At 35.4% G+C, this 25,877-nt stretch overlaps 2 protein-coding genes across 2 annotated transcripts; one reads left to right on the top strand and one right to left on the bottom strand.

Annotated features, from left to right (window-relative positions):
• The first annotated feature begins 8,495 nt into the window (after positions 1-8,495).
• On the top strand, positions 8,496-14,646 carry LOC113748725 (calcium-transporting ATPase 1). Its single transcript, XM_027292270.1, has 7 exons — positions 8,496-8,994; positions 9,671-9,725; positions 9,853-11,783; positions 12,159-12,317; positions 12,988-13,159; positions 13,275-13,573; positions 14,087-14,646. Exons 1-7 carry the CDS (start codon positions 8,818-8,820, stop codon positions 14,333-14,335), a joined length of 3,042 nt encoding a protein of 1,013 aa, XP_027148071.1. The 5' UTR covers positions 8,496-8,817; the 3' UTR covers positions 14,336-14,646.
• Positions 14,647-17,577: 2,931 nt separating this feature from the next.
• Positions 17,578-19,141, bottom strand: LOC113749309 (cyclin-D5-1-like). Its single transcript, XM_027292997.1, has 5 exons — positions 18,866-19,141; positions 18,656-18,742; positions 18,208-18,499; positions 17,983-18,116; positions 17,578-17,887 (listed from the first exon to the last, which is right to left on the bottom strand). Exons 1-5 carry the CDS (start codon positions 19,139-19,141, stop codon positions 17,666-17,668), a joined length of 1,011 nt encoding a protein of 336 aa, XP_027148798.1. The 3' UTR covers positions 17,578-17,665.
• Positions 19,142-25,877: the final 6,736 nt, after the last annotated feature.

The following is a 25,877-nucleotide window of genomic DNA, read 5'->3' as shown; positions in this document are numbered from 1 at the left end:
CGTTTTCCAAATTTTTAATATCATCACGATAATTTAGACGAAACAAAACTCCTCCTCCTTAGGTTCAGCCTCTCGGAGTGTTTTGGCTAATTTTAATTTAATTTGTGTGTAACTTTACTGTTCGACAAAAAAAATAAATAAAGGTGATCACTATTTGAGAAAATTAGTGAAGTATTAAATTTTGTAAGCAAAATATTAACTATTCGCTATATTACAATTTTTTCTTCTAGAATGATGATGGTGCAGAATGATTTCTTTTTTAAAAAAAAAAATTTAAAACTTTGCTTTTGCGTGATAATTAGTGAAAAAGGGAATTTCTACCACAAAAGGACAAAATAATTCGATTAGTGCCAATGATTTAGTTATGTGAAATTCTTTGCTTCCTGTTTTGGATGAAATGGAGGCATGACGGCCATTCACACAACAATTGCACAGCAATGAAGAGTGCTTATCATAAATCTGTTAATAAAATTTATTAACAGAGACTTGATCAGAGTAGGAGGAATGAAAACAAAAGCGACCACCAATTTACAAAGAATTGTCTTTCGATCAGATTGCATTGCTAGCTACGACTAAGTACCCGTTTAGATTGTTATTTTTAGGAATTTTGATAGAAAAAAAAAAATATTATAACGATTTAATGTACGTGAGATAAAAAAATAATTAAAAAATATGTTTATAAAAAACGTAAAAAATTTTCTCTGTCCAAATTTCTACTTGAGATTCTTTACTTTAGAAATGGTAATATTGTCTTGCTAATTTGTACAACTCTCAATCTAAGCACATGAACTTCCGGATGCGAGCTCCTATTTCCCTTCATTGGCCAAAACTTGGATAGTTTCTGCGTGACATTAGTCTGAGTCACTGCGTCTATAAAAATCAAGTCTATCCAAGTGTGAGGTTCCTTCATTAAACAAACAAGGGAAAAAAGGTCGTGCCAATTTTTAGCCCATTCAACGTGTAAAGGCCCTGCAATTTATTGGCAAAAAAGGGATTTTTGTAACCTTTGACGATTCTATAGCCTGGCTGTTATTGCATTCCAAGTCAGTTCCATGAATGAAGGGAGACATAGCCATTTTTGGGGTAAACCAATCATACCAGAGGAGATTAAATCCAATATCGTACCATATCCATGTGAAAAATCTCTTTAGCTTAGTTCTGATTGTACAATGGGGTTAGGTGAGAGAAAGGAGGGGAAGACAGAGAAAAAGGCGAACATTATCTTCAATCTTCTTCTTATCCTGGCGTGCGCCAAGAAACGCATCACGCAGCCCATTACCCCACATTTTAAAATGGTGACCAGGGCCTCTCTGGGTCGCACTTTCAATCATAAATTTCGATTTCACAGACATGGACAAAAGGCTTCATATAGTTGAGAGACAAATTTTCCCAACTAAAAATGTTGTATGCATCCTAGGAATGGTTACAATTTGTCACATGTCTTTGAAATGTTCGCGAATTGTTTGGGAAATGTTCGCTATTTCTTCTTCTTCCTCTTTTTTCTCTTTTTTTCCGGATGGACTATTCACGATTTTTTTGAGTGACATAATCATTCTGTCTCATCTATTGATTTCATTTTTTTTTATCCAAAAAAATCTATTGATTTATTAAAGCTTAATGGGCCATAAAATTTTTCGTGAAATGAATGAAATATGAGCCATAAAAATGAATTAATTCAAAGTGCTTATAAGTTTGAAAACAAATTTAATACCCAATCGAAAGAGGGTTGGTAAGTAGGAGATTCTGAATTCAAAACTTTTCACCTACAAAACAAAAGTAAAAAAAAAAAAAAAAATTAATCCCCAATCATTAGTTTTATAGCACATTTTACTCAGGTGAGCGAGACTATCTCTTGCAGGTTAGTTATTTTTTCCTTTGTGTGTGTTTGTTCACCAAGAAAGTTAGAAAATTTTTTCCCACTTTTCCTCACTTTCCATCATTATGTGTCTTGCAAATTTTGGAGGAAAATTATCGGTTCCTCACAGTATTTTTAATAACTCTCACTAACTATCCATTTTTTCTCAAAATTTTTCTTATCAAACAAATATATATATATATATATAAAGTGATTTTCTCTTTTCTTTCCTTCACCTTTTCACATAGCTTTCTCTCTAATCAAACAAAGCGTTACTGTTAGCTATAGAAGAAGAACTGATGCATACGTCAAAATGTATTGAGGACACGAGCAGGAAGCTGGAAAACGATTGAGTATAAATTGGTCACGCTGCGAAACGAGTTTTATCATGCTTGAGTCAGTGGATACAAATCATTTGATTTATACTCCTCTAGGTTTGTTTGGGATTTGGACTAAGAAAGGCCAACAAAAACTTTAAGCGGACAATATTCATTACCTTGATGGGGTCAACCATCTAATTAATTTAGAGTAGATGACATGAAGCATCAATGGATATAATGTTAATCATATCGTAAAAGTAAACGATTTAGATTAGATTAGACACATTAGACTGTGCATGTTTACCATCAATGTCCAATCACTATCCCATATGAAAACTTGGAAAAGGATCCATCAATGTAAAAAGAGATTCTACCATCAACTCGTGTTACAATTACTTTATCGATTTGTAACATGGTCATCAATCTGTTTGTGGTTATTTTACCCAAGTTTTTAAAACCCAGACCATTTAGTGAACTAGAAATTTTATTGGGTCAAAGGTCACTGGTCCAACTATTGAAATCGTCGTAGTTGAGTTGTTATTGACCCGTGAAGTCATAAATATGTCATAATTAATTAATATGTTATTATTAGTATTATTATATAGATCATTACAAACTAAAAAAGAACTAACTTTGATAAAATTAAAAGAGGAGGAATGGGTTGGATGGTATTGGAAGAGAGAATGTAAATGAGAGGTTCTGAATTCGAAACCTCCCGCTTACATTAAACAAAATGTTTGGTTAAAGTGAAATTGTATTAATATTAAAAATAAAAAATTTGTGAATTTATGAATAAAAATTGAAAATTTTATATAAAAATAAGTGACAATATATATAGTAGAATTGTTATAATGGTTTTAGATAGAAATATAAAATTTAGTAAGAAATTTTGAAGTTTTAAACAATTTAGAGCTAAACTATAATTTTTAGAAGGTGATATGATACAAAAAATATATATTGCATGAATGAGGGGTTGCTTTGAAATATAAAAATAAAATATAAGGATTAAATGAAAAATATTGAAAGAGTAGTCGGCGCTTGCAACTTGTGCATCAGATGAGTGGGGCTGGTTTTTTTTTTTTTTCAATTGAAATCAAGAATCAAACGGTTTAGTGGAAATCATTCCGGTTCACGAGTTCATTGGTTCGACTAAATGATTCAATTGGTTCTTACAAAATAAAGTGATTTTTTTATTCTATAGGATTTCAGCCTTCGCTCAATCCAGAAAACTATCCATTGGTTCAACTGGTTCGATCGAGCGATCAGAGTTGGAATTCAAAACATTGCTTTTAACATTGGATAGTACTCATGCTAACTCTTTTTTTTTTTTTTTTTCTCCAGTTTTAGAAACAGCCAAAAAATGAAAGGAAGGCGATTTGTACAATATATTCATGTCTACCTTTTAAAACATTGAAGGGACAGGGACAACGGGTTAAGGTAAATTCGATGGCTTGTGACTTAGTATGAGGTTTCGCATAACCTGTCTTTTTTTTCCCCCTTGCGCATTAATTGTATGATAAGCTCAGAGGGAGGTGATTGGAGATTGCCCCTACATTTTCAGGTTTTCTTCCTTATACTGTATGAAAAACACTTTTAGTCGAACTCTTGCATTGAATTTATCCTGCCTCTTTGGAGCTAAGATTATTGTCTTTTTAGTATGGGGTCCCATATGTGTTTGTAGCTTGATATACAAGTAATTGATGGGTTTTTGCTCTTTATTTTTTTGTTTACAAGAGTTTACTGCAAATGTGTGATGGTATTAGCGATTTGGGATCGAGCTACTTGTGTGTTTTGTAACTAAAGTGGCTAAGTAAAGCTATAATTAGAGACGTAATTATGGTTGTTACGGATATTCCGTCGATATGTTGTTATCGTAATTCACAATTTCCATGCATTTAAGGATCAGCCCTTTAATACTTTTCTACTTCGTTTTTAACTCCACATTTTTTGCAAATAGATTTAAGCGTCAGCTTATCTTCCTGAGATTTCTAGTTAATTGCACATATGGACTAATCAACTGGCATAAAATCTTCTCTAAATTCTCAAGGCAAAAGATTAATAAAACTTTAAGCTAAAACTCATCTCTTCCCCCCCCCTTCCCTTCTCTTTTCATTTCTTATTAGAAGTTCATACAAGTTTTATATTTCTAACCATAATTTCTTTGTTCTTGTTTTTCTGATTTATAGCTACCATCAATGGAGGTCCTCAAAACTCATCTCTAAGTATCCCCTCAAAAAACCCAAAACAAGTTGATCTTTCGTGATTTTTGTTCCGACTGCGGTTGTGCTTCTAAATAATTTTCAGTAAAATATTTTCAGATTTTATACTTTCTTCCTCTGATATTTGATCCGTTATACAAGCCCATCAACCACACGTTTCATTAATGGGCAATATTTGATTGTAGATAGCTAATGCAGTGGGCTTGGAAACATGAAATTAGATTCTAGATTGGGCTTCCAAAAAAAAAAAAAAAAGATGAAGCCATGCATCATGACAAAGGCCAACTACAGTAATGGAGTGGAGATAACTAATCCGCCACTATCGACGGTTTACAATCCCAGAAACGTCGTTTTGTTGCGGATTAGTACAAATGGAGAATTACATGAATGTCGTTTTGTTGCTGATTTCTCCAGCTCCGATCCTCTGTCCAAGCAGGTATGACAAACGTTTCATCTCCAACGATAGTGACTAAACCTTGGACGACTGTTCAACAACCGGGAAGTCTACGGGCTTCGGCCGAACGGCGACCGTGAAACATAAACGACAAAGAAAGACGGCGGAAATATGGAACATCATGTCTCGACATGTGTTTGGTTTGGCCCTTCACCAGACCAATCCACAGCTGCCACGATTTTGCGTGCCTATTCCTAGCTTTTAATTGGTAGTCGCCCGATGAACCCTCAGCCCCTTAGGCTGTTGACCATTGCAAAAGAATCTTTGTGGAGGAAGAGGTTAAGATTCAAAACTTGTTTTTCGTCACTTCTCCGAATTCATAAAAGTGCACATTGCATTCAAACCTTTGTTCTAAAGGTGGTATAGTCTTATCGATTACTCATGATTCAGTTGGATCATCAAATCTATACAAGTGTGTCAAAGTTATTTTAATTCCCATCAATTCTTTATGTCGTAGTTGGACTATCTCTTTAAAATATGCTCGAGTAGGAGTAAGATTACCGATTCCTCGTGACGCATTGAGCTACCTCCTAAAATATGTTAAAGTAGGAATAAAAGTGGAGTAGATGGAGATGTTGCCAATTGAAAAAAAAAATTTGAAAAATGATCGCCCAGTGTGATATGGTCGAGACATAAGAAATGTCCCGTCTCGGAATTCAGACCAACCTAAGTAAGAGAAGGATTATGGTCGAGAGTAGAGATCTAATTTGTTTTTTATTTTTTTGAAGCAGCCGTTAGACAAACTTTATTAATACTTTTTCTCCATTTTTTCCCCTGAAGGGTTTCTAAATTGCATACTATTTTACTAACCAACCCGACCATTTTTTTTCCTTTTTTTAAAAAAATTTGATGAAGTTTACACGACTTAATTTATAGAAACACAACTTTATTCACCTTAAATTTTTAATGCAAAAGCAAGTTAAAACCCTTAATAGAAACACTTCTACATTGACCTAATCTGTAAGTTGCGAACTGTTTTTAGTTGCTCTATAAGTTCTATTTTACACAAATTGGAAATAAAAAACAAAAATTGGTATTCCATGAAAAGAAAGAATCAAAATAATCTTATAACAAATTTTGTCAGATTTAAAATTATTCCTCTAACTAATCTCATTCATCTAAATTCAAAATGACTTATCTAGGCCATCAATTACATTTTTTTTTAAAAAAATTTTGACCAACTAAGTTAAAAGTTCACTTCATTTGTTATGGACTATCTTAGTTTTTTTTTTTTTTTAAATCGTAGATAACCAAAGAAGTCTACATAAATCAATATCCAAGGTCCTCCATTAGTGATTATAAACAAATTCAAATTATTTTCATGAAGATAGGGTTCCTACTTGCTCCCACTATATTAGTAGCAAATATAGGAATGAATTTCCAAAATAATGTAATAATCAAAACTATTTTCTAGTAGAACACTTTTCTAAAACTATTCCTTAATCTAATGTTCCTTGTGGTTTGTTTGACAAACTATATACACCAAACTTGGCTCTTTATTGTTCCTCACATGCCAAAAGCGTCATTACCTTCTATCCCTCTACCTATGTTTTTTGGATTTAACTATTCAAAAAATTTGAGATTTTCTCATTAGAAAAAATTTATCAAGCAAATCTTCATAAGAAACAATTTAACTTTTCCCAAAAACAATTTAGCTTTTCCCACAGCCAAACCAAGTTTTGTATTCAGCTAAATCCCCAAAATTAATATCCTTCAAATCTCACTTCTCCATTATTGCAATCATCTTGAGTATATCGTAATTTAACAATAAAATAGTGTAATAATCACATTAGTAATTATGTGATAAAAACTTATGCATTTTACTAAGTACTAGTACTTCAGCTAGAAGCATAACCAATTAATTGAGAATGGAGAGGTGGAAGACAATAATGTTTGTTTGAGTTAAAGGACAAGAAATATTCAAGAGTACTGAACAGATGAAAAAACTTGTAGTGGGATAAAGTTAGAAAGCACAGAGGTTAGACAACAAGGTAATAAATTAGAAAAAGGTAGAGGAAATGTTGTGTCAACATGTCCTTGTAATTACAAACTTTTGAAATATAATTTATATTTTTGTTCACCTGCTGCAAGTCTGCGACTCACGAGTATTAAATTGAGGAATAGTTTTGAGAAAGTATTACATCGGGAAATAATTTATGTAATTATATTATTATTTTGGAAATTAACTCGCAAATATAGCGTTCAGTGACTAGTATTGATTGAGGGTGTAAATTAATGAAGTTAGTCTACTAAAACTCACGAATGACTTGATCAAAGACATGACTCGAATTTAACGGTGATTGAGTTTTAAGTCGAGCTTAAGCTATTTGATAGGGTTTTCTAGTCAAATACGAGATGAAAAAAATCAAATTTAAGGGTCTGTTTGGTTGGAAGTAAAATGTTTTCCTTGGGAAAATATTTTCCGTGGAAGTAATTTTCCATGAAAATCATTTCCCTTTCATCATTTTCAGGTGTTTGGTTAGCTTATTGAAAATATTTTCTTACTTCATTTTTCTGGTGTTTGTTTAACTTTTGAAATATTTTCACTTTTATCTCTATCTTTACTTTCTACACATTATAACTACATACTTCTTCCCATGCAAAATAAGAAAATTTATCTCATTGTTTAACTTTAAAAAATCTTGGAGAAATGTATATATGAATAAAAAATATCTCCTTAAGCAATAAACAAATTGCTGGCCATTTAGTGTCAAATATCAATCACATGCAATGCTTATTGTGACATATATCTTGCACTCTCACTGCTAAAAATTTCTCTAGAAAAGAATGTCCCTATTATACATAATTAATTACTAACATAGGATGAACAGGATGAGATTTTTTTTTATTTTGAATATACTAGGGGGAGAGTTGGGTTGGGTGGTACGGGGGAGGGAGTGTAAGGAAGAGGTCTTGGGTTCGAGTCCTCCTGTTTACACTAAAAAAAAAAAAAGAACATACTACAAGATGTTTTCAGTAAGTTTGGAACATACTACAGGCGGGATGCATGCATTTCGGAAAACAACTTCAGTAAGTTTGGAAGGGAAGTTGTTTTCCATAAGATGAGTGAAAATATTTTACATAGGAAAATGTTTTCAGTAACTTTTGTGCAACCAAACACGGGAAATTAGGAAAATATTTTTCTGGAAAACATTTTCACCCGAAACAAACGGACCCTAAGTATTCGTCAAGTCTTATCGAATATTTTTATTTATAATATTATATTTAATTATTTATTATATAGTTATTAAATTTAACCAAAAAAAATTGAACTTAAGAATCTTATTAAGTTTGATTTTATCGATTTCAAACTCGAATTCAAAGTCAAACTCAACAAGTTGGAGCTCGAGTTTAGGTATTTTTAGTGGAATAGCGTACTATTGGTACTGAACTCTACTTGATAACAACTCTACCTATTGACTAATTAGTAATTATCCGAGTTTGTTAGATTATATTCCCATGAACAGCAACAATTTGCTGTAATAAACAAGTGTGCAAGTAGATGGTTAAATTGTTCAATTAAATATCTACCTCCTCCCGTTCTGGTAGTGGTATCCCACGACACGTTGACTCACAGTTCCATAGTCCGTACCGGTATCCCATGCCACGTTGACTGACAGATCCATAGTCCATACCAATTACAGTTACCAGAAACTGGAAAAGGAAATTCCGCTACTTAAAATCTAAGCTAAGCCAATGCCAAACCAAGCAAACGAGATCCATATTCAGAAACCACGTTTCTCAACTGCCTCCTCCTCCTCCACCTAAGTTCAGCGTAGCGTTGCATTTTCTACATAAAATAAAAATCTGGAAGTTTCTTAGATTTAGATCAACTGCCTGCTTCCATTAATATTCGAAAATTCAGTTACTAGCAGACTTATACTTTTGTTGTTGATCTGCCAGTAAAATGAAGTGAAGATAGGGTTTTAAGCGAAGTAGATAGATAGATAGATATTAAGCAGGTTAGAGATGGAGAGCTACTTGAAGGAGAACTTCGGAGAAGTGAAGGCGAAGAACTCATCGGAAGAAGCGCTGCAGAGATGGAGGAAGTTGTGCTGGCTCGTCAAAAATCGCAAACGAAGGTTTCGATTCACGGCTAATCTGTCCAAACGCTTCGAAGTTCGTGCTATCCAGCGCTCCAATCAGGTTGCTTTTTGTTTTTTTTTTTTCGCGTTTTCCAGCTCGAGCACGGGTTCGCTCTGCTATTTTCAGTAAATAAGTAGATTCTTTTTTATGTGTTTGAGAAATTGCAGCGAAGATGTATTTTCGCCTTCTCGGTTGACTCTTTTTTTTAACGTCCTTAGCTGCTTTTTTTTTTTCCATCAATGGAAATGCGTGGAAGACTTCAAGGGGAAATTCATTGATCTTGCCGTGCACCTAAGATCGGCTTCACAATCATACTCAACGTATTTATCTATTAGATTATAGTTTCGATTTTTCTATTATTTTTCAAAAGAAAAAAAGAAAAGCTAAATTAGGTCTTTTTCGAACTATAAATTGAAGCTGTAAAAGTTATTACATGTAGCAAAATGACTATACCTCATTCCCTTTTCTGGTTTTCAGGAACTTTTGTTGTTTTTTGTGGTATCTTAGAAAAGGAAGAATTATATTCCGAGGACAATTTGAAAATAGCTAGCTTAGCTAACTGTGTTGACAAATTGAGTATCTCAGGGAACATTTGTGTTTTATTGTAGTTTATAACATTTTAAAACAATGTTTTCGGTAAAATGATCCACTAATTTGGCGTCGGTTTCTATTATTTGATCTAGAATTCATATCCGGTTGTGTTTTGTGTTCTGAACTTCATTCTGAAACATTGTAGGAGAAGCTTAGAATTGCAGTGCTGGTTTCACAAGCTGCTCTTAGTTTCATTCAAGGTACTATGATTGCTTATAATTGATGACTTGGGGTATGATAGCTTTCACATTTTGGATTAATATTTCAAAATGAATGACTCCACAGCTTTCACATTTTGGATTAATATTTCAAAATGAATGACTCCAGGCATCAGTTACACCATACCCGAGGAAGTCAAAGCGGCAGGGTTCCAAGTATGCGCTGATGAGTTAGGATCCATTGTTGAAGGCCGTAATTTGAGGAAGTTGAAGGTTCATGAAGGGGTTGAAGGTATTGTGAGGAAACTCCGAACATCAGTGCCTGATGGGATCAGCACTTCTGATGATTTAGTTGATAGGAGAAAACAAATTTATGGAATTAATAAATTTACTGAAATCCCACAGAAGGGTTTCTGGATTTTTGTTTGGGAAGCTCTTCAGGATACAACACTTATGATTCTTGCTGTATGTGCGCTTATCTCTTTGATTGTTGGCATAGCTACAGAGGGCTGGCCAAAGGGTGCACATGATGGACTTGGAATTGTTGCCAGTATCCTGCTAGTAGTTTTCGTGACAGCAACTAGTGATTATAAACAGTCGTTACAATTTAAGGATTTGGATAAGGAAAAGAAAAAGATAACTGTTCATGTTACTAGAAATGGATACAGGCAGAAGATTTCTATATATGATTTACTTCCTGGTGATATTGTTCACCTATCTATAGGTGATCAGGTCCCAGCAGATGGACTGTTTCTTTCAGGATACTCTTTGTTGATAGACGAATCGAGCCTAACAGGAGAGAGTGAACCAATTAATGTTACTGCTGAAAATCCTTTCCTCCTCTCTGGAACTAAGGTACAAGATGGATCCTGCAAAATGCTTGTTACTACTGTTGGAATGAGAACTCAGTGGGGTAAATTGATGGCCACCCTCAGTGAAGGAGGAGATGATGAGACACCACTGCAAGTGAAGTTGAATGGAGTGGCAACCGTTATTGGAAAAATAGGATTATTTTTTGCTGTTATCACGTTTTCTGTCCTGGTACAAGGACTGTTTAGCCGCAAATTAAGAGAAGGGCCACACTGGAGCTGGGCTGGGGATGATGCCCTGGAAATGCTTGAATATTTTGCTATTGCAGTTACAATTGTTGTGGTTGCTGTTCCTGAGGGTTTACCTTTAGCTGTCACACTAAGCCTAGCATTTGCCATGAAGAAGATGATGAATGATAAAGCACTAGTTCGTCATTTGGCTGCTTGTGAGACTATGGGATCTGCCACAACTATTTGTAGTGACAAGACTGGTACGCTAACTACTAACCATATGACTGTTGTAAAAACTTGCATTTGCGGTACAGTGTTTAGCTCTCTGGAGCCTTCTAATATCTGCTCTGGAATTCCTGATTCTGTTGTCCGAATTCTGCTTCAATCTATCTTTTTCAATACTGGAGGAGATGTAGTAAAGTGTGAAGGGGGAAAAATAGAAATATTGGGAACACCCACTGAAACTGCGCTCTTGGAATTCGGTCTTTCACTTGGTGGGGATTTTCAGGCTGAGAGACAAGCATCTAAACTTGTGAAAGTTGAACCATTTAACTCTGTGAAGAAGCGTATGGGTGTGGTATTGGAGCTTCAGGAAGGAGATTGCAGGGCACACTGTAAAGGTGCATCTGAAATAATATTGGCTGCATGTGACAAGGTCCTGAACAAAGAAGGAGAGATTGTTCCCCTAGATGAAGCATCCATTAGTCATCTCAAAGATACAATTGAACAATTTGCTTCTGAGGCTCTTCGAACCTTATGCCTTGCTTACAAGGAAATTGGAAGTGAAGTTTCGGCTGAAAACCCAATCCCTTTTGAGGGCTATACTTGTATAGGAATTATAGGTATTAAAGATCCTGTACGTCCTGGTGTTAAGGAGTCTGTTGCAACTTGTAGGTCAGCTGGGATTACTGTGCGGATGGTCACAGGCGACAACATAAATACTGCCAAGGCAATTGCTAGAGAGTGTGGGATTTTGACTGACGAGGGCATAGCAATTGAAGGCCCCGACTTTCGATTGAAGAGTGAGGAAGAGTTGCAAGAAATCATCCCTAAATTACAGGTGCTTTTTGTTGTAATTTAGTCCTCTTGTTCCGTCACCTAATATTGATGCAGTCACGTTAATGGCCCTCGGCATCCACAATAGAACTTTTATGATCAATAGTAAGAAATCAAGTTAGTTTTTAAGAGAAATTGTCTGCCTGGATTTGCAGAAGTTGTGTGCTAGAATCTTTGTTGCTCCCATTAGCTAGGCTAAGATTGGCAATTTAGTGGGGTGTTAAATCCTATTAGTAATGAAAACCTCCCATCTCTACCTTGCAATAATGAAAAACTCCATCATCTGCGACTAGCTGTTTGCTTTCATTAACAACTATAATTGGCTTCATGCACTGCCGAATGCCTTAGGGAACTATATCAGATTCATGTCTATTGACAGGTCATGGCTCGTTCTTCGCCAATGGATAAGCACACCCTTGTGAGACATTTGCGCACCACATTTCAAGATGTTGTTGCTGTGACTGGAGATGGTACAAATGATGCTCCTGCACTTCATGAAGCAGATATAGGGCTTGCAATGGGCATATCTGGAACTGAGGTGATGCTTAATGCCTGAAATGTTTTTCTCCAGCAGCTACGTGCAGCTTGTTCGATTCTTTTTTAAGACAATTTCTAGAACTACATTACTGATTTAGAATCTCAAGTGCTAATTTAGAATTTTCTGTAAACTAGTAATGGACATTCTTTTAGAAAGGACAGTGATATGGCATACGTTCTGTTTATCGAATGCTCAATAATCCAAAGTCAAGCAGTTTATTCCTGGGTATTATGTGGAGAACTTTGATTTTATTCTTAGGTAATACATTCTTGAACTTTTGTCATGATTTTTTCTGTCCCATCAATTTTACTCTTGGAGTTCAACTAGCCTTGTATTTTGATTTTTTAACATAAGGTTTATTGTCTTGTTCTGTCTTTTGAAGCTTCAATTGCAATAAAATTTTTTGGGGGGTGGGGGGGGGGGGGGTTGGGGAAGAACTTCTATTGCAATATTCAGCCTCACTTTTGCTGCAACTAGATTTATTCACTTAAAATTTGTCCCACCTTAACTTAGTAAAATGTGATTATTCAAAAATGAAACATATAAATCATCCTCGATCAATCTAGTGGCTGTTCCAGTTTGTCTGCTTTTGTATCTACTTTTGGCATTGTGAGATAGGTTAGGCAGGCAATCTTTTTGACACGTCACTGTGCTGATTCAAAAATTCCAGGTAGCTAAAGAGAGCGCTGATGTCATCATTCTCGATGATAATTTCTCCACAATTGTGACTGTTGCCAAATGGGGACGTTCGGTTTACGTAAACATTCAGAAGTTTGTGCAGTTTCAGTTGACTGTAAATGTGGTTGCCCTAATTGTCAACTTTTCTTCAGCCTGTTTGACAGGTAGACGTTTTTATCCATCTCCACCTGAGATTCCTCTTATACAAGATCATGGAATCCTTATGTTGAACTTTTTTTTGTTCTACTTTTGTGTGGTGGCATTGTGTTATGGTATCAGGCAATGCTCCTCTCACGGCTGTCCAGCTCCTATGGGTCAACATGATCATGGATACACTAGGAGCACTTGCTCTAGCCACAGAGCCTCCAAATGGTGATTTGATGAAGCGACCTCCAGTAGGAAGGAAAGGAAACTTTATTAGCAATGTCATGTGGAGGAATATCTTGGGGCAATCAATATATCAGTTCGTGATCATATGGTACCTTCAGACATCAGGGAAATCAGTTTTCCATCTTGATGGCTCTGATTCTGATTTGATTCTGAATACCCTCATATTCAACTCATTTGTCTTTTGCCAGGTATGCTTAAGGACTTATTCAAGTATAGGATGATATGCAGGGACTTTGTCCCTGTTGCTTTAGAATTCCGGAGCATGACTAGAACGATAACCATTTTAGCAAATAGTGGAATTGAATGTGGTTAAACCACTAAGCTTTCATTAATTCAAGTTCATGACTATTTTTCAAGGAACACTGAATTGATAGAAGGTTTTTCCCTCGTTCTCACTCTCATCACTCCCCCCACCCCCCTCCCCCAAAACGAGAGAGAGTAATAATTGTTAAAGCAGCATGGTATGTCATCCAGCAGGTAGGTAGTCCAAGTTGATTTTTATTTCTTGCTGACTCTATCTCCTGATTTTGGTTTAAAGAAAGATGAGCGTTGCTGTCCACATAAGTCTACCTAATGGTAGCAACTAAAATAGCTCATTGTTTGGCAGAATACATCCTGATGATCATGATTAGTCTGTGGTGGGATTCTGTTTAAAACTTCTTGTGTTATTAATTCAAATCGATCATTATTTTTTCTTGCAGGTTTTCAATGAGATTAGCTCCAGAGAAATGGAGAACATAAATGTCTTCAAAGGCATACTGAAGAACTATGTTTTTGTAGCTGTGATCAGCTGCACGGTCCTCTTCCAAATTATAATTGTTGAATTTCTTGGTACTTTTGCAAACACTTCCCCTCTTACTTGGCAGCAGTGGTTTGCAAGTGTGTGCTTGGGATTTCTTGGAATGCCAATAGCCGCTGCTATAAAGATGATCCCTGTTGGATCAAATTGAAACATGATGGAGAGAATTCCGCTGACAATTTTGCCCAACCTTGGATTTGGAGTGTGCTTCAGAATGTCTATGTTTCTGCACTAGGGGAGCACCGACTACATTTCTGATACGTAGAAGCAATAGAACAGAAATTTTATCAAAGGCCACATTTCAAATTGCTTAATATGTTTCCTACTCAGCTTGTAGGAACAATTTCTTCATCCTTGTAAGCTTCTTTCGGGTTGCATTTATAGACTACTCCAGGGAAGGCTAAAAGGACTAACATGAATGAATTTTTGAATGAACAAACTCTTCCTGAATGAATTTTTGAATGAACAGTCTCTTCCTGAATGAATTTTTGAAGGTTTAGGACTACGTTTCCCTTTTCCCTTTCAGATTCTTTCGAAGCAGTACTTTCTTACAGATGAATATTTGCCTATATGACTGTTCAAGTATCCTGTGGTTTTTCGTCAGTTCCTTCGTGTTAGCTAAGTCCTGTTGTCTATACCATTCTTTGCTTGTGCACTTTTTAGTGATTCATTAGTGTAATTCTCGACCTTCATGTCCATCCCTGTAAATTTGTGTGTTATTCTAGAATGTAGAAGACACATAGTTATTCAAATCATGAACTAAGTGATACAATCAAATATTTCCATGGCAAATTTAGCTAGGTGGGATTGCTTATTTGTACTTAGAAAATCTCCAGCTCGACTTTTGGTTTGCTATTCCGCCATCCTAAAAGAACCTCAATTTCGAGGCTCAAATTTACCCCTTGGTGTCTGATGCTGTTTCTAAATTTAAAACCGGGCGAACAGCTTTAGCCTGTTTATCGTCTCGGTTTAGTAAGAGAAGTGGAAATTGGAAGGAGTGAAATTTCTGACTGAAAAAAACACAAAATCACAGTTTAAATGGACCTGTTTTGCGGACCTCAACATATTATAATGATAGGCTACAAGTATTTGCTCCAAATCTAACTCGACGGATTGAGGAAAGATCTAGTTTATTACCTGAGGGAGATTTCAGCCACTTTCTGCAGAAAACTTGCGAAAATTGTCCAGACACACTTGAGGTTGAGGGATGGAATGCAATACGATTGGAATCTTTTTCTTTTTGCTTCTGGACAATAAGTTAGTAGCAACCAGCACCATTATATTTGGAGAACCGCGTCCTTCAGTCAATGTCACATAGCACATCAATAAAAGTCACATCAAAAGTGTTTTCATGGCCTTTCCCTTCGAGGTCTCCAGATACTAAAGAGTCTTAGCTATGTTTTCTTAATTATGAGGGGTTGGTAATTACCATTGATCATGCAAAATTCAACAAAAGGATGAACACTGGTAACCGGCCTTCTGCTCAAGCCGGTAAAGGAGAGTATCTTCCGTATAGCTTTCCATGCTGCAAGATTTGTTATATCATCAAGTATTTCGTGCGTATAATATGAAACAAACAACTTCTTGTGCAGGTGAAGTATTTCTGATAGGTCTTAGCACTCGAAGACAAAGAGGTAGACCAGTCCGGATAAATATATGCACAATTATTATGCGCTGTACCATATGAGGTAAGGCTGCCGGTTGCTGCCGCTCTAAGGTCTAGTCTTGAACTCTCTTGGCAACAAAGAAGGCAGCTATCTGCTGAGAGGAGACCAGGCCAAAAGTGTACCAAAAGCTTCTCACATGGTGGATATCTGAAGTTCGATTGGACTATATGCTATGCTAAAAGCATACAAAATCATCCCAAGTTTCAATTGGACTATATGCTATGCTAAAAGCAACAAAGTTCGATTGATTTAAAATAAATAAAAAAAAAATCAGTAGGGGATGAGTGAAATTTAAGATGAAGCCAAGGGAAAGGGGATTAGAACTTGAGATATATCTAAATCCTGGAATCTCAATCTCAATCACTAAACTAAAGCCTGCTGGCCGCTACTTTTGATTGCTTAAACACAAGTCATGCAGAATTTCTAATTTGTGGTGGACTAGTTTGGTTGCTTAAATATATGTCTTGTAGAATAATCCAATGACCACCTAAACAACAAAAACGAAAAAAGCAGAGAAGAACGGAAGGGCCAGTTCAGAAGCATCCTCCTCAGAGATTCATATACGGGCGTTGATTTGCATGGGCTGGACTCGTTCTCGAAGCACTTTTTGCAAGGATAAAGGGAAAAAAGACCAGAGAAAAAGGGACCTTTCTTCTTTTCCCCACCATCTTGGCTCATTACAGTTTCAGCATGCATGGAGGAAGTTTCACTTGGTTTAGAGGTACAAATTCCCCACTGCATCCTATGTCACTGAAAGCCTCAATTTTGCTGAGCAATTTGCAGTTACAGACGTTAAACTAACGCAAAGGCTGTCTTAGAAATGCAAGACCAAACAACTTTGATATTTGATTTGAAATTGCTTCATAGCCCCTGGCATTCAACATTCTTGGGGCATGAAATTCACGAGGTGAAAGAAGACGATCTCTTTCAGAAACAATCCCAAACGACCAAGCAACCTTGCCCCATAACAACAACATGGGACGTTGGCTTTACTTCATTGACAGATAACGAAGTACACAGGATCAAATACCTGCTCTACTGAAATTCCACCCGTTTCCACAACAAAGTGTGTCGCTTTTCTTCAGGCTTCACCACTCGGCAAAACCCCATAGAGCCTATTGAAAAAAAACAGCAGGACCCGTTTCGAAAGCGTCATGCTACAAACATTCAAACCAATCCAATAAAATCCATCACTTTACAAAAGCTTCTTTTGAGTTCTGATGGCCAACATGCAACATTTAGATCCATCTAATCACACGATAAACAGCCATTCTAACCCCACTCCGATTGCCCTTCTTTCTCCCAAGTCTTTTTGGCTTTCAGCCTTTCAAAGACTCGAGAAAGAAGCATCCCAAGCACACCCTTAAAAAGTTAGGCTTGCCAGAGATACATATCCAACAATAACCAAAAAGATAAAGAAAAAAAAAAGAAAAACAACAAACAAATCAATAGGTATAAGTGTCCATATCAAGAATGACTCTTAAAAGTGATCTTGATTCTTGAAGCACTCCTCCTCTTTCAAACTTATGAGCTGTGAACCTTGACTTCAAATAAGCTTTTTTCATGCTGCACCAAAGTATGCTTTTTTGTTTCTTTTTTTTTTTTCTTTCTTTTCCTCTCATATGTTCTCCTTTATTTTGCAGTAGTTCGTGAGACATCTAATCACATTCATATCATAAACTATGATGTAACGGAAGAACAACAAATCACCATCAACCTCACCAATTAAATTGCAATTCATATAGATGTCCATAGGCGTAACGCGAGCAAACTTTGCTTTCTTTTCCCCGCCAAACCACTTTTAAAAGATTTCTCTAGCCTTGTCGTTTACTATCAGGCATTTTAACGTTTTGATCACCCTCATCAGTGAAAGTAAGGCTCTTTCTTTTAGCAGTAAGGCCAGAGCTAGCAATTGTAGAGTTCTCCAAAACATCATTCGACGTTCTTCGCAACTGAATTGGTGTTAATGGAGGAGATCTTATGCTGCTGGACGTGTCTAGTTCCTTCATTTGATTATAAAACGATATTATATCTTCCTGCCAAAAAAAGAATAGTAATTAGGACACAAACGCTAACCATCAAACTCAGAGGAATTCTAAATAAACTAGTATAAACTAGGGAGGAGTCTGACAATTTTTAGAAAACCACTGGAGGATAAGGCGTTGATCTTAAGCTCCAAAGACTCTCTTGATAATCTTTGGTCCAACATCCACAATGTTGCTGCTGCTGCTATTGTAGATGGTCTATCATGGATTAGATTGGCATCTGCCATATGAAGCAAAACTAATGTCAGCAATTAATTGAAACCAAAAGATTTGGACTTGGAACAAAACTCAAAAATAGAAGATAAACTTACTTCTTATTGCAACAGGGATGATCTCAATTACTCTGGAAACCGCGTCTCTCATTTGGTTGTTCTTGCAAAGTTTTGATACGAAATAAGGGGTGAAGGTGTAAGGAGTAGCTATTGCCATTCTCCACTCCAATGTATCTAATATTAAAATCTCCATTCTCCTTATCACTTTGCCTTCAAAATTGTAATCCTCCCCAGGAAATTCTGATAATAGGGGCACTCTGCATTCTTCCATTTTTGCGGCCAATGATAAACAAGCCATTGCTAGCAGACGTATTGCCCAATATTTCTCACCCTGTATAGAACGAGCAAAGCCCATAAATGAAAGATCAATGGGGAAGAACAAGGAAGTTGTGCCCGGAAAGGGGAAGGGAGACAGAGAGACAGTGTCTCTAAAACCACTGGAGTACATGGGGTTCTAACAGAATCAGAATTTGAGATGAAATGATACCTCAATAAGCCTTCTTGAAAGAAATTTATCAAGATATGTGACTGCCAAGAAAGCTGTTTGGATTTTAAATCCAAATGATGCATTGGTCTGCGTTAAAGATTGTAGAAGGTTAGACTCATCCATCACAATTAATACAATTAATGCATAATCCATCAAGATTGAGACTTGAAAGACTAATAATCCATCAAGATTGAGACTCGAAAGACTAACACTCAGAATATATTGGATGGCATCCAAACGAGCTTCTTTAATCCAATTACTAATGTATGCGCATTCTTGTTCTTGAAGTACAGGTCCATTGCCGCTAATCACTTCTCGGAGCAACATCTCTACGTACTCAGCATCATCATCATCTTCTTCTTCTTCTTTCCCTGCATTTGATATGTAATCACCAATTGTACCACCACCATCATTGAAGACATTCTCACTTTCTTCTCGGCATAGTAGACTTGAAGGAGACGAAAATGCATCCTGAGAATTTTGCATGTGTATTTGCCTTTCTTTCAGTTGTGAGTGTTGTGTGAAAGTGGTGCGGTTTCTGATTTATACAAAATTTGTCAACGGAAATCGGAAAGAATGCTCGAAAGGGTACCAAGACCTATGCAGTAGGTATATACTAGTGTGATTGCTATCGAGATGAGGTTAGGATGCAGTTTTGATGCCGATTAGGATGTGATAGTTTTTTCTTCTTTTTTGGGGGTTAATATACGTGAGTAATTTGCTAAAGATTAACAAACGGTTTCAACAGAAATAAAAATATGGAAAATCTAGCTAAAAGCTAAATTCAGGGAAGCGTAAAATGGGGCATGAATGTAGGTAGTAAAGAAGTAAGCAAGAGATGGAGTGGTGGAAGTGGAGGTGGAGGTGGAGGTGGAGGTGGTGGTGGTGCTGAGGAGGAGGGTGGGGATTATATTATTGTTATTATTACTTTTTTTGTATAAAAAAAAAAATTGGGTCAAATTGAAGATGTAGAGGGCGACAACTGGGCTTTGACTGTAGAAGTGAGATGGGGGAGGGGCTGAAGGGATGGGATTGCTGAGTTTGAGGGAAACGAGGGAATTTGAGCTTAAAACCGTGGGATGGATGGATCATGGATGGGACTGGTAGTAGGGGCAGGCGCGTGACACGACGTGCCCTTTGATTACTTAAGAATTGCTAAACCGTGGCAAGGTTTGTTTTGGGGTCCACATTCAGGTTTTAGTACCTCTGTGAATGGCTGAAAGATGGGGCCGGTTTCTCTTGTTAATCCCAGTCCAGTAGTGCTGTCGCATGACTAGTCAAAGGTTACCATGTAAGCAATCTCAAAATTGATTTTTGGTAGAAATTGTAGGCAAACTCCCCCGGCATGACGTAATTCAACAGGACTTTTTTTTTCTTTTTTTTTTTTATAAAAAATTTTGGATGAGTTTAGTTTCGATAATTATCACGGCATAGGATATGCCTCCAAAAACATTATTATTGTGAGTTCGACTCTAATCATTATCATGACAAAAACACGTCTCAAAAAACGAATTCTTATATATCAACCTTCAATATATCGCACATAGGAGATTCTTATATATTATTCATTAACATAGTTTATCTTAATAATAGGATTCGAACGCATAATCTTTATATAGGAAATTCTTATATATTATCCATTAACATAATTTATCTTAATAATAGGATTCGAACACATAATCTTTTATATAGAAGTGACTGAGCCAATATGTGTTAACACTTCTATGCATGATTTGGCTTGCCTTTCTCTTTCTATTTTCTTCTTTGTCAATGACTTGTTTCATTGAACGCATTTATTGCTTTTCTTACTCCGTCTCGAGTCTTCGAGTCTTGACTCTACAGTGTTCTTTCCTTCATTATCTGGCCGAGTGTCACTTGTTCCTGCAGCTTTCGACGAGCTCAACTGCAGATTAAAATGTAGATTAAATGTTTCCAAGACTTAATTGAGGTGATAGAGACAATAATTATATAAACTTTTGGAGCGGGGGGATTGGGTGGTACGGGAGTATAAGTAAAAGATTTCGGGTTCGACACTACCCCTCCATATACATTAAAAAAAATTCGATGAAGATTCTTCTTTCCCATATAAAGCTTGAAGTTTTTCTCTAAATTTAAAAAAAAAAGGGTGTCCTAATCAAATAGATATAAAAATCAATCTTCTACTAAACCTAAAATTTTAATCTTGATTGAATGCTAATTCATATTAAGTAGTTCTCCAATGTAGCTTTATGAATTCATTTATTTAAGCTAGTAGTTGATGACTTTCTAGCTACTAAGTTTGTTTAATGGAATATCTTAAAGCCAAGTTGACGCTGGATTCATTTTTTTCTGTGCTCCTAGAATTAAATTAAATGTCAAGCACAGCAAAGCAGCTATGGTCATAGCTAATAATAATATAGCCCCTCCACGAATTATATTAAGAAGAAGAATGACACAAGATCCAAAAATGAGTCAAGTCGATGCATTGGCTTCTTCTTCTTCTGCATCTATTGTTTCTACTGCCATGTTTTTTAATGATTGTGCTCTGTCTTTATTAGCTTAGCAGAATTTTGATGGACCATTTTGATTATTCTTCCCAACGCTAGCTGGAGCTCCGTTGATGAATTCAAAGGCCACCAGACCTTCTCTGTAGTTTTATACGAACCCACATACTTTATGATCTCGACTTCAGCAATTGGGTCAGTCTGTAACTGTACTAAGACCGAATGCTCAGCAAGTAGCTTGTTAATTTATTATGAAGCAATAAATGAGAGAACACTGCTGCTGTATTGGATAAGATTTATTTTTATGCTAATGGGTGTCTTGTTTGGTGCATTTCTCTATGAAGTTATACTAATTTGGAGTCGTAATTAAATGTTAGTTCATCATTTTAACCTTGTCTTCGGCATACCCCATTTTATGTTACTGTCACCAAAACGTGGGTAGATGTCAGATGCATCAGAAAGGTACGAGGCCAGCTATCAATATGTTTGAGTTATTATTTGATAATCCAATTTGCCAATTAAATTTGATGTATTTAGATTTTAATATATTCAGACGCGTCTGATAACTAAAAATCGAATATTTAAATTAATTAATTGACTCATTTCTAGGCAAAATTTACTTTCCAAAAATAAGTGATACATTTAGGGTGCATTTGATAAAACTAAAATCTGAAAACTGAAATATGAATCCATTAAATTATTAAATTGTTAAATATTAAATCAAATATATTTGAGTGTATATCAGATTCAATGATAAACGAATAATTTATCACTCATTTTTGAAAAGCAAGTTTTGTTTAGGAAATTCAGTGTCACTTAATTAATTCAAATGTTTAATTTTTAATTATCAAATGCGTTTAAACATATTAAGATCTGAATCTATTAAATTTAAGTGTTGAATTGGGTTATCAAACAAGACCTTAGTGTGGTATACACTCAAATATATCAAATTTAGTACTTAACAATCTAATAATTTAATGAATTCGGATTTCAATTTTCAATTTTCAAACTTCAATTCTAGCATATGTCCCCTTAGACATACATTTATGTTTTTCTTTTCTTTTTCTTTATGGAATTTTTTTAAGCAGCATTTACTGCATTTAATGACAAATTTACATAGAGCATGATGGTCATTAATATTTGAAGGGATTAATAAATCCGATTACCAACATGAGTTGAGACATTTTTAAATCGAGATTTTGACCTCTGTGACATCAATGCCAGAGCCCCGGACCACGAAGGTTAGTTAGGAATAATTGCCATCAAAGTATGGCTGGAAATTAACTTATCAACTGGTCTTTTTTATTATTATTATTTTAAATGAAAGGTTTTTAATTTAAGGTCTCCTACTTACGATCATTTTCACCTTAACATCAAATCCAACTCTCCCCACAACACTTGTTCTTAATGTTGACTGTTTGCCATGTAATTTTAGGTTAGTATTACTCATCAAAATAATGCCAAAGAATTTGACACTAAATAATACAGCTAACTGCAAAAAAACGGACTCGTATATCCCATGAAGAAATAATTGCCAAGAATTCGAGCTTAGCAATTAACGAATGAAAAAATGAATAACATTTAAGAATTGTGGGGCGGTCCAAGCTTGGATATTGTGTGAAAAAAAAAAGAGAGAGAGAAAGGAATGTAATTGATAATTGTAAGTTTTGCTACTAGAGTTCATGTGCGAGATCTCGGATTACAGCAGTACGATCTGAAAAACTCCCCGCTCACAACTGACAAGGCAATCAATCTCTTCGTGAAAAGGATAGCCTGCAAATTAATTTCTTTGTTTGGGAATATCATGTATTTGTTCCTTGGAAATTAAACACTAATTAAAGCGATTTTGTTTGTAAACCTCCGTGTTACGTCCGTGTTGAACAGGCTCCTAAATATGCATGCATAAATTCTTTTACGTGACAGTCCGTTTAATAATTCAATTCAACACTTAAATTTAATAACATATTCAGATGCATTAGATAATTAAAAATAAGATATCTGAATTAATTACTTGGATTGAATTTTCTGATTAATTAAAACTTGCTCCAAAAGATAAGGAATAAGCTATTCATTTATTATTTAATATAATATACACTCAAATATATCAAATTTAGACCTGTTTGATGATACAATTCAGTACTTAAACTTAATAGGTTCAGATCTTAATATGTTCATATGCGTTTGACAACCAAAATTAGAACATTTGTATCAATTAAGTGATACTAAAGTTTTTAGGTAAAATTTGCTCCAAAAAATAAGTGATAAACTATTCACTTATAATTTAATATGATATACATTCAAATATATCAGATTTAATACTTAACCATACAGTAATTTAACGGATTCAGATTTCAGATTTCAATTTTATGAAACACACCGTTAGTAATTAACAATTCCGTTAATTGATTTAAATTTCATATTTCAAACTTCATATTCAAATTTCAAATGCACCCTCGCACCCTTGGTGTTTTGTTTCTAAAATATTATACAAATTAAAGGAATACAAGTATTTAAAACTCCATTAGAGGGGAGAAATTACTCAAGGTTATACCTTTTTTATTTTGTTTGGGTCCTAGTGTTAAACTTTTAGTAACTAGCCCCACAAAGCTTATTCTCAAGTATATATCCTCGCCCCTTCTTCCGGACTTCTCCACTGTAGCTACAAAGTTTAAGAAACAATTTGGTGTGTGTATGAGATAAATCTTGTTTCGGTCGATGAGAATGTTGGATCGCTACAATTAACTGCCACAAAAGCCTGTATATATATAAAGGTAAACGCCAAGGAGGAGGTTACAATTACTAACAGTTTTCGAACATTGCGACGTGATACTGTGATAGCTAGCATGAATTTTATTTCTTTATACACATATTTAAGAGAAAGCCAGCATTGATTTGATTGTAAAAGAAAACAAGATAATCAGTCTCAGCAGAAAACAATTGGAGGGCACAATAACACGACCGGAAGTGATGTTTATTCTTTTTAGCAGAATAACTGTACATCTTAAAGGGCACATCCAACTTTTCTAAACCCACTCGAATATTTTGTTTAGTTTTCTAGGAAAAGTTCAATAGTTTGAATAAAAATTGTGTTACAAGTTACAACCGAGACAAAATTAAAGCTGGGATTTTAATAATGGAACTTCTCCCTAATTGTTTAGGCGAAAATGCAAGATATCATTTTCAAAAAGGAAAAAGCAAATGTGTAAAGCCATACGAGCTGAAATTGTGCCTCTGCACTACCAGGCATATGGTACCCAGATAAACATGGCGGTTCTTCTCCAACTAGAACATAGAAGCATGATGCCCACTACAAGTCTGCTGTTCCCATTTTAAAAGAGGAAAGAAAGAGAAGAAGCCGGGGGGTGGTGGTGGTTGGGGAGAGACACCTGCAGGCACTTTTCTTTGCAGAGATGTGTTTGGACGTAGATACCTAAGTTGAAGCTGATTGGATCATGTGAGATGGCACACTGATTTTTCATCTTTATTCTTATTATTAGAAGCACAGAAATTAATTAAGATTTATGAGGGAGTAAAAAGTAGAAAGATATCAAGAAAATGCGTGCGTTTGATTGAAAGAACGTTTTACAAGCAAACAATCACCTCTTTGTCAGGATCATGCATGAGCCAATAATTTATTTTTTGTTTTAAAAAACTAATATATACCTTTTGAATTTATTCTTCAATAGTTTTATAAATCTCTAGCATTCTTTTTGCGCATGTTCACAAACCCACTCTGTTTCATAGAATGTGCAAACCCCAGGTGTATTACGAAGAAGAGATGATCAATCGACACCATGAACATGGTAAGGTAAGATGTATGTAAATATATGCAATGTTTTTAAACTCATAGAGGAGAATGAGTTGGAAGAGGGTTGGTTTGCGGTTTGACTAGTTCAACGCCTTGTTTGGACAGCCATTTTCCAAAGAAAAATTGCTACGTTCTCCGTGAATACATTTCTCAATCACCTTTTTACCTCATATATATCAAATCACTACAGTAATTTTTCTACAAAAAATCTAGAAAAATGCAATCCAAACACAATCCTGATTCAAAATTTTAACTTTTTTAAAAATTTATTTTAAAAATTAATCTTTCCTACACTGATAGTGTATACACTATCAGCGTTTAATGAATGATAACTATGCAAAGTTTGAATTTGAAATTCAATTTTTACACACATATCATGAATCCAACGATGATAATGTATACACCGTCAGTGTAGAAAAGATTTACTCTTATTTTAATGTTAAATAATGTGAATAAAGCTGAAACATTTATTCTAAAAATAAAAAAGTTAGTAACCCTAGTTTAATCGCCCGATTCTATTGGTTTTTATCTATTTAATTAAACTTTGGGTCAACTATTGAATCAGATCGAAAATATGACTGGTTCACGATTCAATCGATCGAATCAATCGGCCAATCCGATTTTCAGAACACTGAATATGTGCCGAGGGGATGAATTTTATGTCACGCGTTTCAGAAGAATAAAAATGAGGGATTGATTCACTAGAGTTATACAAGCTCTAAAAACCAGTAAGTTAAAAAAAGTTTGTTCAAGGCTTTATTGTTTCTTCAATCTGTCTGACGCTTCATTCCCCAGTCACTAAATTCTAACGTATATTATCTTCCATCCTTACTGTTCTTTTTTTTGGGGTGGGTAGGTAATTGTCGCAGATCTTTAGATGTTAGAGGGTGAATGTTGATGCAGGACGCAGGCACACCATTTCATACCGTGT

The sequence above is a fragment of the Coffea eugenioides genome, chromosome 10 (assembly GCF_003713205.1).
Source record: "Coffea eugenioides isolate CCC68of chromosome 10, Ceug_1.0, whole genome shotgun sequence".
Lineage (NCBI taxonomy): Eukaryota > Viridiplantae > Streptophyta > Magnoliopsida > Gentianales > Rubiaceae > Coffea > Coffea eugenioides.
The sequence above is the reverse complement of the archived record's forward strand: the minus strand, read 5'-3'. Positions and strand labels throughout refer to the sequence as shown.

Bases quoted from the DNA above. Each gene is read 5' to 3' on its own strand.
- LOC113748725 (XM_027292270.1), top strand. From the start codon at position 8,818: ATGGAGAGCTACTTGAAGGAGAACTTCGGAGAAGTGAAGGCGAAGAAC. The intron at 12,318-12,987 runs GTGATGCTTAAT...CAAAAATTCCAG, and splicing joins TGGGCATATCTGGAACTGAG to GTAGCTAAAGAGAGCGCTGA. The intron at 13,160-13,274 runs GTAGACGTTTTT...TTATGGTATCAG, and splicing joins TTCTTCAGCCTGTTTGACAG to GCAATGCTCCTCTCACGGCT.
- LOC113749309 (XM_027292997.1), bottom strand. From the start codon at position 19,141: ATGCAAAATTCTCAGGATGCATTTTCGTCTCCTTCAAGTCTACTATGC. The intron at 18,743-18,865 runs GTTAGTCTTTCG...TCTTTAACGCAG, and splicing joins CCATCCAATATATTCTGAGT to ACCAATGCATCATTTGGATT. The intron at 18,117-18,207 runs GTAAGTTTATCT...TTCATATGGCAG, and splicing joins CATCCCTGTTGCAATAAGAA to ATGCCAATCTAATCCATGAT.